We start from the raw sequence: 18,136 nt of genomic DNA, 5'->3' as shown, positions 1-18,136 counted from the left end.
TAAGAACTTAAGGTATGAGAACACTTCAAAAATCATGGAATATGGAACTGTTTGTTTTGGTGCAAAAAAAACCCACAAAATTTGAAATGGATGCATAGAAAATATCTTCACAAAGTTTGTGGAAACTATGGGAGGGAGGGGAATCCCTTGCATGAATTTCAAAATTGTTTTGCATCCAAGTAATCTTTGAACTTCATTTTCCCACAGACTTTGAAAAATTGCTTAATTTTAACTTTATTGATTTTCATTTTATTTGAAAGGCAGACAGAGGAGGGAGCTATCTCCCATCTGCTGGTTCACTCTCCAAATGCCTGAAAGAGCCAAGGATGGGCAAAATTGAAGCCAGGGGCCCAGAACTCAATCAGAGTCTCCCACAGGGGCGGCGGGGCTACCAGCATGTGAGCCATCATCTGCTGCCTCCCAGGGTGTGCATTGGCAGGAAGCTGAGGAGCCAGGGCTTGAACCAGGCGCTCTGAAAAAGGGATGCAGGCATCCCAAGTGGCATCACAGCTGCTGCACAAAACGCTTTCCCTTCTACAAACCTTTTAAAGTCCCTTCATATAACCCAGTATTCGTTGTGACTCTATGAGGTAGAGGACCATTGTTTGTCTTCATTTTACAATGAGCGAGACGGAGCACAGAGCGGTCATTTTTTTTTAATTAATTTATTTATTTATTCGAAAGTCAGAGTTACACAGAGAGAGGAGACGCAGAGAGAGAGAGAGAGGTCTTCCATCTGATGGTTCACTCCCCAGTTGGCTGCAATGGCCGAAGCTGCACTGATCCAATGCCAGGAGCCAGGAGCTTCTTCTGGGTCTCCCAAGCAGGTGCAGGGGCCCAAGGACTTGGGCCATCTTCCACTGCTTTCCCAGGCCGTAGCAGAGAGCTGGATTGGAAGTGGAGCAGCTGGGTCTCGAACGGGCACCCATATAGGATGCCGGCGCTTCAGGCCAGGGAGATAACCCACTGCACCATAGCACCGGCCCCCGGAGCACAGAGAGTTTAAGTAACATCCCTACAGTCACACAGAACCAGTGGCAGTGCCCTGAATGACTACACTACTCAATCTCTTATTGAGGAGATCCAACTCAAATGAAACACCGCATAGATCAACACTGCTGCTCCAAGCAAAACGTTTCTAGAAGTTTCTTGGTGGAGACTTCTGTTTTAGAGATGGCCTGCCACGAGGCTGGCTGTTGCTCTGGTGGGCCTGCAAACCTCAAAAATGAACTGAGTTTCCCTGCCATCATTCAGCCCCAGGTCAGGTGTCAGCACAGCCCTGGGAACTGACCTGGCTTCAATCACACTGCCTTTTTCGATGGCTTCTGAGAGCAGGGTGAGGGTCTAGAGTTGGGGCCAGCTGGCCTAGCTTTAGATCCTCACCAGGTCATGCAACTGTAGACAGGTGTTGGCATTGGCCTTGGAGCTGGAATTTTTGACTTCTAGTCCTGGCCTTCTGCTCTGCATTTTGTTTGTTTGTTTAGGGTTGGTGGATCATTTGATTCCTCTGAGCCTCAGTTTCTTATTTTTTTTTCTTTTTTCATCTGTTAGACCCAAACTAATAATCTCTACTGCTGCCCAGGGCTGTGGTGAGGATTAGCAGGACACTGCGTGTACACAGGCAGGACAAATGGAAGAGGATTTTCTTAGCAGTCGAGCTTGTTTAGGGGACAGGAAAGCTGTTATTTCCCAGGGACCCTAAGAGGCAGCCAGAGAAAATGAGCTGTCATCTTCCTGGCATCTCACCCTTCCCAGGATCGCTTCTGTGATCCCTAGCACTTTCATCACCCAGGCCACATCCAAGGCCATGAATGAGACCAAACTGACCCTGAGCAATTGATTCCTGGAGTCCAAGGGCCCAGGACTTGTGCATCTTGATCAACTATTAGGGCTTCATTTGCCAACAGTTTTTCCGGTTCTCTTGTACGCTTTGCTACGTTTCTTTACAGGTTTGTGTGCTGGGTTCCATAAGGCTAAGCTCAACATGAGTCTTTGTGTTTTCCTTATGAAGAGGTGCCTGTGGTCCTGAGCCTCTTGTGAGTATTGAGCTTTTCTAGAAAAACAAAACAGCCAACTGAGGCTGGCACTGTGGCGTCGGGTAAAGCTGTCACCTACATTACCAGCATCCCCTGTCCCAGCTGCTCCGCTTCCTATCCAGCTCTGCTATGGCCTGAGAAAGCAGTAGAAGATGGCCCAAGTCCCTGGGCCCCTGCACCTGCATGGGAGACCCGAAAGAATCTCCTGGCTCCTCGCTCCTGGCTTCAGATGGGCCCAACTCTGGCTGTTGTGGCCATTTGGGGTGTGAACCAGCAGATGGAAGACACCCCTCTCTCTCTGCCTCTGCCTTTCTGTAACTCTGCCTTTCAAATAAATAAATAAATCTTAAAACACACACACACATATACACACACAGCCAACCAAGCCCACTGCTGAAAACGAGAGTTCACATCATGGAGAAACCTGGTCACGCATCTCATCAACCACTTTGTGACAGGATGGTGGGTACTTGTTGAAAATAATCCTCCAGTACCAGCAGGAAAGCTGGGAGGGAGCAATGGGGCCACAGAGAAGGAACAGGGAGGGAGAGAGCTGGCAGAAAACGAGAGGGGAAGGAGGAGGGGCAAAGCACTAAACAAGGATGTGCTTCAGTGCTCCAGGGGACGCAACCGCAACCACCGTGGGTGTGCTCTGAAGCTCTCCAGTCTTGGGACAATGCACTCAGGAGTTGAGGCTGCTCAAAGGAGTGCCTGCAGAGCCTGGGACAGAGTCTTACAGCACCTCCCGCAGGGCGCTGTTCCTGTTCCCATTGCTCTTCCACTCAGGGCAGCCCACCAGGGGGCAGGCCTTTCGCCCTGGGTGGGAGTTGAAGCAAGTCAGCCCACTGAGGTGGGTTGGGGGTGGGGGTGGGGGTGGGGGTGGTGAGGATGGGGCTGTCCGGGCGGGGTGCGGGGTGGGGGCAAGAGTGACGGCTTTCGAATTTTCCAAGCAACAGGGCAGCCATTACAGGGGCTAGATGCCAGGCCAGAGTTCCAGGAGGTTCCTAACCCTGTGCAAGGGTGTCCGGGCTGCAAGGGCAGGAGGCTGGGGGCAGGGAAGCCAGCTGAGAGGGAATGAGGATCTGACAATAGCTATGAGGATGAAGGCATCCGTTTAAGATGCAATGTGTATGTATATGTGTGTGTATACAAGTTATACTGTAGATACACTGTGTATATGTATTTGATAGCATATATATATACATAATTTTTATAACACATTCCATGAACTATTTGAAGATCTTTGGTTATGCATGCTTCCAGTCTTTGCACTACAATACACGTATTTTTAAATTCCATTTCCACAGACATTTTGAAGTTTGTGTGTGTGTGTGTGTGTGTGTGTGTACACACATGCAGGGAGACAGAAGATAGGCTATCTGGGTCATATGGTGAGAGACTGTCATATGGCAGAGGCCAAAGGAGGAGTCCCAGATGACTGGCTTCTTGCCCCAGGAGCCAGGAGAAAATGCTGGGCTATTTTTCTAAATGGTGACTTGGTCCCTTAAATGCTCGGGGCCCTCTGCATCAAAAGGTTGCGCCTGCAGCCTTTGAGTTTGGGCCTTTGGAGGGGCTGTAGCTGGAGCCTGCGGGAGCTCTGGCTCCTCCCTGGGGTCTAGGAAGGAGCCTAGGCCTGAATGGGTTGAAATGGGAGGGCGCCACCCAGGGCCAGTCCCTCCTGCGCCCTGCCCAGGTCCCAGGCTCTGGGTCCCCTTTGGCCTGGCTGCTCCGAAAGCCAAGGACGGTCTGAGACGGTGAGCAAGCGACGGCAGTTAGGGGTAGGGGTGGGGTGGGGCAGGAACCGGCCTGCACGCGAGGGAAGCACGCAATGTGCAAGAAAGGCCCAGACTAGGAAGAGCCCTCTCTGCCAGCGCCGATGGACCCCCGCGCCCAGCTGAGTTGGGCTGCTGCGCCTCCGCCTCCCTGGCGCCTCCAGTACGGGTAAGAGGAGCCACAGCGCCACCCAGCGGTCGGTGTCGGGGAAAGGCAGTCTAGGTTCTCCCGTGGCCTGACAAACGTTGGGGAGCTGGGTGGGAAACGGCAGAGGAAGAGCGCCTGGAGCAAAGCAAGTGCATAGGCAGGGCACCTAGTGGTTGTTGGGTTCTTAAACAAGACCCTCCATTCACTTCACCCACCAACCCATCGGTCACATGACACCAGATGAATCCTACTCTAGGTCAGCTGGTAATATTCCTCTCAAGCTCAACAATCTTCCACAGCTCCCAACGGATCTCCCTAGAAAGCCCAAGTCCCTGGCCTGACCCTCAAAGTTTTGCAGGGCTCTTTTTCAAGCTCAACTCTTGCCACCCATGTCACATATGCTATACCACTCACTCCCATCCAAATGAGACATTTACCATGTTTACATCCATTCACTCAGTGAGCTAAGGCAGTGGCGAATTAGTGCATGTGACAGACAAGATTCTTGTCTACTCAGAGCTTTCCTTCAAAGGGGAAGAAAGCTAAGGCGCATGTGAGATCACTTCAAATAGATGCTGAGCACCAGATTATAGAAAAAGTAAGACAGTATGGTAAGAGGGCCTGACATGAGAAGGCTTACTGCTATACCTAGAGGAGTCAACCTTGAAAAAATCTGGGAGAAGAACCTTTCAGGCCGAGGAATATCATGTACAAAGGTCCCGAGACAGAAAAAAAAACAGCTTAGCGTATCCAAAGAAAAGAAATGGCAGGAACAGAGTGAAGGGAGGGTCCTTGGTGAGGTTCGAGAGGTGGGCAAGTGGACATCCACGGTAAGGACTTTGGATTTTATTTCAGTCAAAACTGTGAGAGGGTATTAGCAAGGCAAAGACGTGACCTGGTTTCCACTTTCAAAAGATCGCTCCAGGTGAATGTGAATGGAGGTGCAAGACTGGAAGCAAGGAGACCAGCGAACAGGTCATTGGCAGTGGCTTGGACGAGGTAGTGACAATGAAGCTGGGAGAAATGGGCAGATTCTAGAAGTAGTTTTTTCATGACTTTTCTCTCCAACCAACTGAGGAGTTCCTTGATGGGAGATTCCACGTCTGAGTGATCTGTTTGACTATCCTATACCCCTAAGCGGTTAGCCTCACCCATGTTCAGTGTGGGCTCCATGGATCTCTGTACTGCACCCTGGTGAATGTGACAGGAGGTAACAGCAGTAGGGCAGAAACTGGGGCCAGGCTCATAAAGTTCTGGGACTTCCTTTAGCTGTACGGATGCACCCTTCCCTTTGTCCTTCTTTGTCCTTCGGTGTATCCTAGAAGAATCTACAACTGCTGGGGGTGGGAGGGAAGATGTGCAGGAGGTCAGGTAGTTGCTCTCCTGTGCTAGCAATAGGGCTCCGTGCCTTTACATCTGCATAAGGGGACTTCGAAAAGAGCACGGGAAAATGGAATGGAAAGCTAAGGTTTATTTGGCTGCAGCGTTTTTCAAAATTCATGCATCGTTTTTTTTTCATAATATACATTCTCCATAATCTTGTTGAAGATTCCCCTCATATAACCTTTCACTTGAGTTCCTTTGTGCAATCTTTCTGACATCTCATCCCATCCCTTCATTGTAGAGACAAGCAGATTAAAAACCCAAAAAGGAAAAGGGACTTTGTGAAGTTGGGTAGAAAGGCAGAGTTGGAGCCGTCTGAGACATTTACTGTCTTGAATCCCACAGAAGCCCCTCCTCCCATTTCACACCTCAGTACTGTTTATCTGCACTTACCATGCTGGGCTCTTACCCTGGCTCTTGTTAACTGTTAGTATTACATGGTGCAACTAAATCTCAGGGTGCACCTGTAGGTCTTCAAAAAGATTTGCGGTGTCACCAAGTCAGAGAGAGAGTGCAACATCTCCTGTGTCGTGGGAAGTTCTTGGTGAAGGGCGATTTGCCAGGTATGGCCCCGTTAGCACTGGTGGAAGAGAAAATTGACCTGGCTAATGACGGGATCAAGGCTTCGGAGAGAATGATTCAACTCTCAAAGGAGCACAAGAGGTCCTTGGGATAATTGAAGAAGCTCTCTCATGGCATGGTCGGGGCGGGGGGAAGCCCCATTTACGACTGCGCTGCAAAAGTCAATATTACACTCTCATGCACTTTGGGCAGGAAAATTACATTATCCCCTAATGCTTGATTCCTTGTTTGTACATCCTAAGAATTAGGGCAGATTCTCTATATGTACATGCTTTAAATGGCAAGTGAAATATTTTCTACATTTCTAACGTCACTTCTTGAGATAAAGTTCCAAGCAAACCCTTTCCCCTTTCTTCCTCACTCTGCTGTGAAATGTTGCTCCCTATTTCAAGTGGATTCCTTGCAAGGGGCCTTATCTAGTACCACTTGTCCTCCAATCACTAGGATTTCATGTAGCCCTAGCCTTCTCTTCACCCAGGGATCCTGAGGCCTGGCCGCACGTTAGAGTCACTTGTGGAGCTACCTAATTTATACTGAAGCAAGAACCCCTACCCTAGCCTTATTAAGTCACGCTGTCTGCTGGTGGAGAGCCAACTCTCTCCAAGTGACTCTGATGCTGTGAGTCATTCTCTTCCTCTCTCCTTGCCCAGACTGAGGTTGGACTTGACGGAGGAGATCTGAATGGAGAGAACCAGGGCTGGGGCCCGGCCACATGGGGGCAACCCAGAGGAGGCAGCTGCAGGGAATGCCGGCTTAGCTCAGGGGTCGGAGGGTGATGCTTGCCTCCTAGAGCTACTTCCTTGAAACAGCCATCGCGCTGGTCACTCCCTCATTACTGTGAGTGCTTGCCCCTCTTGCCATTGTGGGTAGTGGGTTAGAGGGGGATCTCTAATCCTTTAGTTCTCTTTCCTATATGCAAGACCACAAGAGCCTGGCTGACTCCCTGCTTGTGGACATGCAGTGAGACAAAAGTGCTGATATAGTGAGCATACTGTTATGGCTGTCTGACATATAAGGTCATGTGATCTGGTACATCTACGTCTGATTCCTGCTGGACTGCCTACATTCTGCATGGGGCTTGTCATCTAGTCATTGCTCGATAGCACATGAATCAAACACACGCAGGATGTAACGAGTATCACTATTAATGTATGAAGTGTTAATTGAAGTAGAGAAGACAGAGGTTACTTCCAGCTTGGGAGAGTGGGGGAGATGTGGACGTCTTCAGAGCAGAGGTGGCATTTCAGCTGGACTGTGACAACCAGGGATGTCAGTGGCAAGCAGGCATGGAGAGTGAGCATTCCAGACAGAAGAACCAACGTGGGCAAGAGCAGAAGAGGAGAGGGTGCAGAGCCCTTTCTGCGAAGGAACAGCAGGGAAGTGGGGCTGTGATTGGGAGTGTCTATGCTGGGAGATCCGAGGAGATCTGATGGGTCTTGAGTGCCATACTCTCAAGTTGTACTTGATTCTACAGGCAATGTAGAGCGACCTAAGATCTCGGATTTCTCGTTGTGATATTTTCGAGGGTTATAATAAGAGGCTATTTCAAAAAGTTCAGGCAAAGTAAAATTAAATGGTAAGTTTGTCTTGGTACAAAGAAAAAAATGAATGACTGGTGTTGCAGTATATTGAGTTAAGCTGCTGCTTGCAATGCAGGCATCCTATATCAGAGAGCTTGTTCGAGTCCCAGCTGCTCTGCCTCCAACCCAGCTTCTTTCTGATGCACCTGCAAAAGCAGCCCAAGTACTTGGACTCCAGCCACCCACATGGGAGACCTGGATAGAGTTTCAGGTTCCTGACCTTGGTCTGACCTAGACCTGGTTGTTGCAACCATTTGGGGATGAACTAGCAGATGGAAGAGCTCCTGCTCTCTCACTTAATGGCTCTGACTTTCAAATAAGTACATAAATTAATCTTAAAAAGTATTGAAATCCATGGATGGGTTTTTTTCTCTTTTCTTTTTCTTTCTTTCTTTTTTTTTTTTTTTTTTTGACAGGCAGAGTGGACAGTGAGAGAGAGAGACAGAGAGAAAGGTCTTCCTTTGCCGTTGGTTCACCCTCCAGTGGCCGCTGTGGCCGGCGCGCTGCGGCCAGCGCACCGCGCTGATCCGAAGGCAGGAGCCAGGTGCTTCTCCTGGTCTCCCATGGGGTGCAGGGCCCAAGGACTTGGGCCATCCTCCACTGCACTCCCGGGCCACAGCAGAGAGCTGGCCTGGAAGAGGGGCAACTGGGACAGAATCCGGCGCCCCGACCGGGACTAGAACCAGTGTGCTGGCACCGCAAGGCAGAGGATTAGCCTAGTGAGCCGCGGTACCGGCATAAATTTTTTTTTGACGGGCAGAGTGGACAGTGAGAGAGAGAGACAGGGAGAAAGGTCTTCCTTTTCCGTTGGTTCACCCCGCCGATGGCCGCTGCGGCCGGCGCACCGTGCTGATCCGAAGCCAGGAGCCAGGTGCTTCTCCTGGTCTCCCAGGCAGGTGCGGGGCCCAAGTACTTGGGCCATCCTCCACCGCCCTCCCGGGCCACAGCAGAGAGCTGGCCTGGAAGAGGGGCAACCGGGACAGAATCCGGCGCCCCGACCGGGACTAGAACCCGGTGTGCCAGCGCCGCAGGCAGAGGATTAGCCTATTGAGCCGCAGTGCCAGCCTGGGTTTTTCATACTGTGCATTTTCCGTGAACTTTCCAAAGTCCCCCCCCCCCCCAATGTGTTTGCATTAGAAAAGATTAGCTGTATCCTTCGAGAAACTCAACCACAGAAGCAGTTCTTGGCCAAGATCCCTATCAAGTGCCTCCCAAATGCCTGACGCTGTGAGAGGTGAAGGAGGGGCTGGAGATGGAATAAGTGGACGAGACAGCCGTGAGGCTACTGGAATTGTCCAGGCAAAGGCTCCTGAGGGCCTGAAGCCTCTTCATGGGAGCTGAAGTGGGAAGGACCTGACACATATTACGGAGAGAGGAAGACAGAACTTGGTGAGCATTTTAGGAGGGAGTGAAAGAAAAGAGAGGACAAACTATCAAAGGAAGGTGGTGGCTAGACTCTGAACTCTCACAATCCGCTCTGGAGACCAGGCCCTAACTCCCATGGTATGCTGCTTCGGGGGTGTCTGGGGGACGTGTGTTTTCCTGGCACCAAAACAATGCAGTGGCTCGGCCAGGACCCCTAGGCATGCTCTCCTTTCCCCCATTTATGTGAAAGAGGGGGTGGTGGTGGAGCGCCCTATCTGGAGGCCTTTGCTCTTGTGGTGGGCAGATGGGCCTGGGATAGTGGTGGAAGAGAGAGGAGGCTGGTAGGCTAGAACCTAAGGCTGCGGCAAAGGCACACGACTGGCACTCCCCAGGTCATGCGCGGCTGGCAGACATTTAGCCCACATGGAGGTAGGTGGTTGGTTTGCTTTTAGACTTGAGCCAGCAATCAAGAGTTGGGAGGCTTCCCATCCACATCCTGAGTCCTGACTTTCCCTGAAGAATGAGAAGGCCTGGAAACAAGACCAGCCAGGGCTAGAGTTGCCCCCTTTTCATGTGCTCTGCCCTTTTCCCCCAGCCCTGCCCACCCGCCTCCTTACAGTTATCTGCCTGATCCCAGCAGGCAGTTGGCTTTGTGTTTCTCTGTGAAGAACAGCCTACTACAGAGTTTATCCGTGCCCCCACCACCAAGGAGCAGGGCCAGGGACGGGATCATTATCCTCTGGTCCCACCCCTTCTCCAAGCCATACGTAGATTGTTTCCTAGGGCAGCCAGCTCAACGCCACAGAACAAAGCCAGCAAGGGAGGGTTATCATCAAGTCTTACCATTTATTTCTTTATGGGATTAAACAAGAGCAGAGAGGCCTCTGCCCCACAATGCAACAAAACGGAAAGCAGTACACACACAGAGACTCTCACTGAAACACAGAGGCAGGGATAAAGGAATGAAGGGAAGGGGAGAGACAACTGAATCATAGCTGGTGAGGGAGGAAGGGACGGGGGACTACTAGGAAACCAGCTTGGAGACTCAGTCATAGGAACTAGTGCAAGAAAGTCCTACTCATGAAGCACAGTGTAGAAAATGGCGTAAGAAAGCTGCCCGGCTCTGCTGCCTGCGGTGGAGGGCAGGGGCAGCCGGAGAGGTGGTGGAAGATCAGGGAGGTGGGGCGGATGGGGGCAGTCAAATGACTTTGAGGTGGAGTGTGGTGCCCCTTTCCCCTGCCACTGGGCAAGGCCTTGGGCTGGTCTGAGCCAGGGGTCTCCTGGGCACTTGGTGAAGGGGACGAGAGGATGGGAGTCTCCAAGGGTCCATTTCCCTGGGGCCGTGTGGTCCCCCCTTTACTTCCCAGTCCCTTTTCCCCTCCTGAGGATGCAGGAGTTAGAAGGCAGTACCTAGGGTCTCTCTGGAGCCCAAGCACCTGCCCCTTCACTTAACACATAAGCATGTCTGGAAAGGAGCCAGCACCTCTTCCCCTCCCCAGCTGAAAAGAGCACTCTAGGGGTGGGGTATGTGGCCAGGCCCGAAGTGCTGAGGGCCTAAATAGGGGAGGGTGTGGGCAGGGCACGGGAGTGGGGGTGGGGAGGGCAGGTTGTGAGAAAATGAGAAAACTGGCAGGGAGGGACTCCCCAGGCTTGCCGACCCTATTTGGGACCTAGCCAAGGCCCTTGTGTGACGTCCTCTTCACTAGGGAGGCCCCCCATTCATTGCTAAGTCAATCAAGGCCAGTTCTCCCCTTCCCCAAGTCCCCTTCCTGGTTTCATTCTAATGCAGCTCCAAGTCTGCCCCTCACCTTCGCTCACTTGCTCGCTCGCACCAGATCCTAGAAGGGCCTAGAAGGGCCTGTATCAGGAACATAGTTCCGGCTCTCTTCCTCACTGACTCTCATTGGCTTTTGGATATCCCAGGCAATATGGCCTCCCTCTCCCAGCGGACCAGTGCCAGGCTGATGACGCCCAAGGGACTCTCGCTGCTTCTCCAATCCAGCCCTCTAGCCCAGCCAATCGGCTCAAGTCTCTCCTCCCAGGGATGACAGCGCGTTGTCTCGAGGCAAAGGGCCCTCTTGCCAGTCTCTGGACTTTTCTCCAGGAAGGGGTGTGGGGTGACTGGAGCAAGGGACCCGCTACAGGGTGAGAAGGAGTCTGGTTGTTCCACAATTGGGATCAAGGATGGGAAGGGATGAATACTCTTTGGTAGGCTGGGGATGGGGACAGGAATGGGGATGGGGGAAGGCTCATCTCTGGAGAACTCTGGGGCAGGGCCACCAGATTCTCCTTCATGGAGGCCTGGGCTAGGACAAGATGGGGGAGTATGAGGACCCAGGCCAGGCCTGACCCACTTGGGTTTAAGTCCCTCCTCCCCATGGAGATGGGAAATGGAAAGGTCTTTGGCCCCAAGGCCAAGATCTCCAGGGCAAGAGCGGCCCTTGGGAGTGTGTGCACCTTCTGTAAGATATGGCCCTTCAGACAGCGGCAGTCGAACCACGTGCCCTCAAGCCTCCTGTTTCTGAGGTCCAACAACTCAGTTCCTGGGCTCTTCCCCCCTCCCAGAGATCTCCTTCTACCACTCTCTCGTTTGGCCGGCAGTTCTTAGATCACACCTCAGCACTGCTCAGTCCACCTCCCCAATGCCAGGCCAGCCACGACCCACTTGGCTATCTCTCCCAGCCCCGTGTCCACATCTCTCCTTTCTTCTCTCGCTTCCTGAGCTTCACTCTCTTTCGCCACTCATTCTGGGCCCCATTCCTAACCCCACCCCAACCCCCTGTTGCCAAGGGTGCTGGGAGACAGCTTAACTGGGGCCCCCAACCTAGCTGCAACTGGGCGTACCTCATCACCCAGCCAGCCCGCTGCTTCCCCTGTGCCGGCCCCACGTGGGCCGAGGTGCGCTGATGTGGCAGGAGGGCCGTTGCGCTGTCTGCCGACGCCTGTAGGGATATGGGCAGGAGGGAATTAAGGATCTTGGCAACAAAAGGAACGCGGAGAGGGGGGAAAGAGCTTCTCCCCTCTGTGCCCCCCAACATTCCCTGCAGGGCTGAGGCTGGGTGAGCAGCCTCCTCCCCTGGGGTCAGGGCTCTCGGCAGGGGTGGAACGTTTCCAGCCCCTGCTCCCCCCTCCCATTTTTTTGCTAACCCCCAATCAATGGAGGCCTGGGAGGGGGCACCTGCTGCTCCTGCCTTTTTCTCCTGGGTGAGTTGCGCAGCTTCCTGGGGGGCCCTGTGGCCGTTCTGTTGGAGCTGCTTTTTGGGGCAGGGGGGCAGACTGGGAGGGATGTGTGGTCCCCCTTCTCCCCCCACCCCCCACTCCCCCACCTAGTCCTACATCCCCCATGGGAGGAGCTCCCTCTCCCCCCCACCTGGGGGGGCTGCAGCTGATGCCAGTGGGTGGTGGAGATCTGTCCTCCCTCCATGCTGTCACTCTTCCCGTGGGAGGCCCTCCTCCAGGGCAGGCAGTGTCTCCAGCCCCAGTCCCCCACCACCACCCTGGTTGCTGGAGAAGGACACCACGGTATGGAGGAGCATGAGCACAAGGACACAGAGCCGGATCCTACTGGGGCTGAGGCGTGAGCCCCCAGAGACCGTCAGCAGGGAGGGCTTGTGGCTGACGCGGCCTGGGGGGTCATGGCGGGGGTGGTAGTGGTGGTACTGTGGGTGGTAGTGGTGGAAATAGGAGTGATGGAATTGCTGGTGGTGGGTGTTGGGGGCCTCAGTCTCCTTGAACTTCTTCTTTTCCGACTCACAGGAGACCCACTGCACGTCACAGCACTTGGTTTCCGGCCGCTTTGGTGAAGTATCCAGCAACCCTGCCAACGGATAAGGAAGGGGTGGACGGGGTGTTCAGGGGGCTGGTGGCTAGGCCTTACCTGGAGAGGAGATTTTTCAAAGCTTTCTCTGAGCCTCTTCCCCCCGGCCCTCAGCGCTGTTGCTTTTGCAGCCCTTCTCTCCGGAGGAACTCAGCCAGTTTCTCTGGCTGAGTGTGTTCTGGGTAGAGCTGGCCACTCTGGTCTTTACTTTTTTTCCTAGTCTACTTGAGCCTGTCCCAACCTGGGGACCTCACGCCCCACTGCTCCAGCCATCGGGCTGCTAGTGTGTCTGCCCTTGTCCTCCCTGCTCCCACTCTTCAGAGCTGCCGCCTTCCCTGGGTCCCCAGCCTCCTCCCCCTTTCCCAGCGCCCTGCCTTTACCTGTACAGATAAATCCAGGGAGCCCTCCGTACACCATTTCTTCATTGTCAGGGAGGATAAAAGGGCACCGGGTCTGCACCTCCAGGCAGTATTGCTTGCAGGGCACCCAGCGCTGGCATTCCTGCTGGGTCACGCTGAAGTATTCTGAGCACAGCCAGGCCTTGTACACAGCCTGTAGGGAGAGGAAAGAGCATCAGCTCATATGCCTGTCCCTTCCCATCTCAAAGGAGAAGTGGGGGGAGAGTGTCCTGTGGTCTCTCCAGGCAGCTTCATTAACCTAACTCTGCAATCCTCTCCAGGGGTGAACAGGAAGAAATGTTTGCATCAAGGCCCCTAAACACTACCCTAAGATCTCCTGTCATAGCCAGGACTCCCTCCATCTACAGTCATCCAAAACTTAGAAGTTGCTCATTGGCAAAAAAAAAAAAAAAAAAAAAAAAAAAAAAAAAATCACAAAATTACTCCTACGTGAGAGCTGGAAGGAACCTCCCTAACTGTTCCATCCAACCCTGTCACTTTACAGTTGGTCCAAAGAGATGTCCTGACTTGCCCCACTATATATATATATATATATATATATATATATATATATATATATATTTCACTTGTACATATATATGTGTATATATATACACATACATACATACATGCATATATACAATGATGCAAATTTCAATTCCATTCAATTCCATGAACATTTCTTTGGTTGATGGTGTTAGATTTCTAAAGTCAAGAAAGAGTTGGAGAGAGTAATCCATGCTCTAGCTTATTAGGGTGTTGTGTGGAGCAAATAATATGGCACATATGAAAATGTTTTGGAAACTCTAAAGTGCAATGCAAATGTGAGGGGTTGCTTTTAATAGAAACAGAGGGGCCGGTTTGTGCTGTACTGGGTTAAGGCTCTGCATGCAATACAGGCATCCCATGTGGGCACCAGTTCAAGACCTGGCTGCTACTCTTCCAATCCAGCACTTTGTTAACAGCCTAGGAAGGCAGTGAAAGATGGCCCAAGTGTTTGGGCCCCTGCACCAACGTGGGAGAGCTGGAAGAAGCTCCTGGCTTCAGAACTGCCCAGCTCCCACCATTGAGGCCATTTTAGGAGTGACCCAGCAGATGGAAGACCTTTCTCTCTGTCTCTGCCTCTCTCAATCTGTAACTCTGCCTTTGGTGTGGAGCAGACATCATGGACTCTGCCATATTTCACCTGGCATCTTTGCTTTGCAGTTTCATGTCACTGGTATACTCTACTCTTGGCCCTCTCCTAGCCCACCGTGGCCAAGGCCTGCTCCATGCCCTGGCCATCATCAAGCCCAGTGCTTCTGGCAGTGATGTTACTGACATTTGGGGCTGGATAATTCTTTGTTGTGGGGGCAGTCCTCTGCTCTGGGCAGCATCCCTGGCCTCTACCTGCTAGAAGTCAATAGCATTCTCCCCAGTTCCCCATTGTGACAACCAAAACATGTTTCCAGCTCTTGTCAGATGTTCCCTGTAGGGGAGCAAAAATCATCTCCTGTTGAGACCCACTGATCTAGCTCCTTGCTACTCAAAGTGCACCTGGACCAGTAATGTCTCAATCATCTACAAGCTAGTGAGAAATACAGACTCTCAGTCTGCCAGGTCAGCACTTGTGTGCTAACAGGGTGCCCAGGTGACTATCGGCCCTGGGGCTCAGGGGTTCCCCGCAGCTTCAGAGTTGCTCCCCACAGCAGCGGTTGTCACATTTCACAGTGTGCCGCAGAAGGCCCTGGGGTGTTTGTTCAATATTCAGATGCCTCCCCTCCAGTTTGGTTTCCAGAGGACTGAGGAGGGCTTGGGAATCTGTGGTTTTGAACAAAGGTCCAAGACTTAGAAAAACTCTGTCAGGGCCAGCGCTGTGGCGTAGTGGGTAAAGCCGCCACCAAAAGTGCTAGCATCCCATATGGGTGCCAGTTCGAGTCCCGGCTGCTCCGCATCCCATCTGCTATGGCCTGGGAAAGCAGTAGAAGATGGTCCAAGTGCTTGGGCCCCTGCACCAGCATGGGACACCCGGAAGAAGCTCCTGGCTCCTGGCTTCGGATCGGCGCAGCTCTGGCTATTGTGGTCAATTGGGTAGTGAACCAGTGGATGGAAGACCTCTCTCTCTCTCTCTCTCTCTGTGTGTGTGTGTGTGTGTGTGTGACTCTTTTGAATAAATAAAATAAATCTTTAAAAAAACAAAAAAGAAGAACTCTGTCACAGTTCCTGCACTGATTTTTTATTTAAAATTAATTAATTAATTTGAAAGGCAGAGTCACAAAGAGAGAGAGAGGCAGAGGTACAGAGAGAGGTCCTCCATCCACTGGTTCACTCCCCAAATGGCCACAAGCCGCAACAGGTGGAGCTGTGCCAATCTGAAGCCAGGAGCTTCTTCTGGGTCTCCCATATGGATACAGGGACCCAAGGACTTGGGCCATCTTCTACTGCTTTCCCAGTCCATAGCAGAGAGCTGGATTGGAAGTGGAGCAGTTGGGATTCAAATTGGTGCCCATATGGGATGCCGGCACTGGAGGCGGCGGCTTTACCCGCTATGCCACAGCGCTGGCCCCACCTGCACTGATTTTAAGCACTTTCACTAAACTACAAATAACTGCTGCCAACAAGGACTGTGGCAACGCAGTGCCACACTGGCTGTCATCAAAGCAACGGTGGTGGTGGCAGTGGTGAGGGGCTTGTGGTGCAAATCAATTCCCCAAGGAACAAAAAGCATTAGCTGGGACACTGGTAGCCCTTAGGCATCTCAAATGAAACATGCTCTAATTTTTGACATGTAGTTCTTGATTTTTTTTTAAATCTCAAATCTGCCCTCAGACTCAAGTCTTGCCTGTTGGAGTAAGTGCCAGGAAACCCCTACATGTCAGCCTTCATCCCTGTCTTTCCCTGTATCTCCACAGCCAGTCTGTCAGCCAGCCACGTCAAATGTAGCTCCATGGGTGCACCTTGTAGACAGGCCTCGATCATCTCTTACCTGGATGACAGGTTCCGATCTGGCCTCACCACCTCTGCTCTTGCTCTTTCCAATCCACTGCCCACAGGGGAGTGAGAGAAGTCTCAAATTGCAATCAGATCACATTACTTACTCCCTTGCTCCAAACCCTTCAATGTATTTAGACTAAAACCTGAACTTTGCACCGCAGACTTCAAGCCCCTACATCTCTCTCTCTCTCTCTCTCTCTCTCTCTCTCTCTCCAACCTCATTTTCTTATCCACCCCCTTAAGCTCCTCATGCTCCAGAGGATTTCATTCTTTTCCCTGAACATGCCCTACTTCTTCCCACCTCAGGGCCTTGGCAATGCTGTTCTCTTGGCCTGGAATGCTCCCCAGCCCCCCTCCCCACTTGGCATGGCTGGATCTTTCTTATCTTTCCAGACTCAGTTTAAATAGCTGCTCTTCAGAGAGGTCCTCCCTGACCACTCCTGCCACCCTCATTATCCCCTTTCCCTTAATTGTTTCTTTGCCACAAATGTTACTTGGCCTGCATCTTTGTTTTCTGTCAATCCCACTAAAATGTGAGTTGCACATTTGCAGACATTGGTTTGTCGTAACTGTGCACTCAGCACAACATACATGAAAAGCTCTGTTGACTGAAAGAACAGAACAAGCAAATGTGGCCATGTCTCACTCTCACAGGAATTCCAGTTTCATGGGCAGAAGAGATCTAACTAGCAAATAGGGTATACGATTTGTACTACAGGAGAGGTCAAATCATGGGCCAGGGGAGCAAAGCGAGTAAGGGAGCTGAGAGAAATTTCAGTGAGGGGATAATAATTGATCTTGGGCTCAAAGTAGGACTCTAGATGGTATGGGTAGACATGAGGCAAAAGGGCATTTGAGGTTGAGGCAGTGGTCTAACCAAAGGCATGGAGGTAAGCAAATGCATGGTGTGCTAAGACAACAGAAACATTTTCTCTGAATGTAATGGAAAGGGTCCCGATCTCCCGGCTGCGGGTCATTTGTTTCCGAGTTGCCACTGCTATGAACAATGCTCTAGTGGATGTCATTGTGCACACACCTCTCTCACATTTGTGTCCAGTCTTTTTATATAAATTCCTAGGCATGAAATTACTGGGATAAAAGGTATGTGCAAAGGAATGAGAAGGGAGTAAACTGAGTGTAAAACAGAACAGGTGACAGTTAAGAGAGAGGGTAAGAGAGAGCTGGAGGGGCAGAAGATGGTGGTAAAAGCGGGCATTAAGGGCTAAGAGACAGTGTCAGTGGAGTAAGAGGGTAAAACAGAGCAGGTGTAGGGCAGACTCTGGCACAGCAGTTAGTTCCCTGCCTGGGATACATACATCCCTTATTAGAGTCCCTGGGCTCTAGTTCAAGTCCTAGGTCCACTTAAGGTCCAACTTCTTGCTAATACACACCCCTGTGAGTCAGCAGGTGATGGTCCAAGTATTTGGGTTTTTGCCACCCATGTGGGAGATCTCGACTGAATTCCTGGCTGTGAGCTTCAGCCTGCTCTAACCCAGGCTGTTGTGGGCATTTGGGGAGTGAATCAGTGAATGAAAGATCTGTCTGCCTCTGTGTTTCTGCCTTTCAAAGAAATAAATAAACAAATCAGAATTTTAAAAAAGAAAGGTAAGAACAAGCAGGGGGTGGATAAGAAAGAATAGGGTGGATGATAAAGTTGGGAGTATAAGAATGCAAGGTTGGGGCTGGCGTTGTGGCATAGCAGGTTAAGCTATTGCTTGTGATGCCGGCATCCCATGTGAATGCTGGTTCGTGTCTCGGCTGCTCTACTTGTGAAGACAGCAGAAGATGGCCCAAATACTTGGGCCCCTCCCACCCATGTGGGAGACCTGGATGGATTTCCTAGTCCCTGGCTTCAGGCTGACCTAGTCCTGGCGATTGTGACCATTTGGAGCATGAACCAGTGGAAGATCTCTCTCTCTCTCTCTCTCTCTCTCTCTTTCTCTCTCTGACTTATAAACAAATAAATAAATCTTCTTTTAAAAAAGAATGCACAGTAAAGAAGGAGGGATAAGAGCAGAAGAAAGGAAACAGAATGAAAATAAGGCAAGAAAGAAAATAAAATCACAAGAACTAAGGGCTCCA

General features: G+C 51.5%; 1 protein-coding gene across 1 annotated transcript in view; it reads right to left on the bottom strand.

The window, feature by feature from the left end:
* Nucleotides 1-9,670: 9,670 nt before the first annotated feature.
* The window catches only part of NALF2 (NALCN channel auxiliary factor 2), a 29,693-nt gene continuing 21,227 nt past the window's right edge, over nucleotides 9,671-18,136 (bottom strand). The window contains exons 2-3 of the mRNA XM_051827161.2: nucleotides 13,064-13,235; nucleotides 9,671-12,683 (exon numbers count right to left, since the gene is read on the bottom strand). Of these exons, the coding sequence (XP_051683121.1) occupies nucleotides 12,295-12,683; nucleotides 13,064-13,235 (561 nt within the window). The 3' untranslated portion in view covers nucleotides 9,671-12,294. The remainder of the gene's footprint in view (nucleotides 12,684-13,063; nucleotides 13,236-18,136) is intronic.

The sequence above is a fragment of the Oryctolagus cuniculus genome, chromosome X (assembly GCF_964237555.1).
Source record: "Oryctolagus cuniculus chromosome X, mOryCun1.1, whole genome shotgun sequence".
Taxonomy (NCBI): Eukaryota; Metazoa; Chordata; class Mammalia; order Lagomorpha; family Leporidae; genus Oryctolagus; species Oryctolagus cuniculus.
Note: the sequence above shows the minus strand (reverse complement) of the source record. Positions and strands in the feature narration are given on the sequence as shown.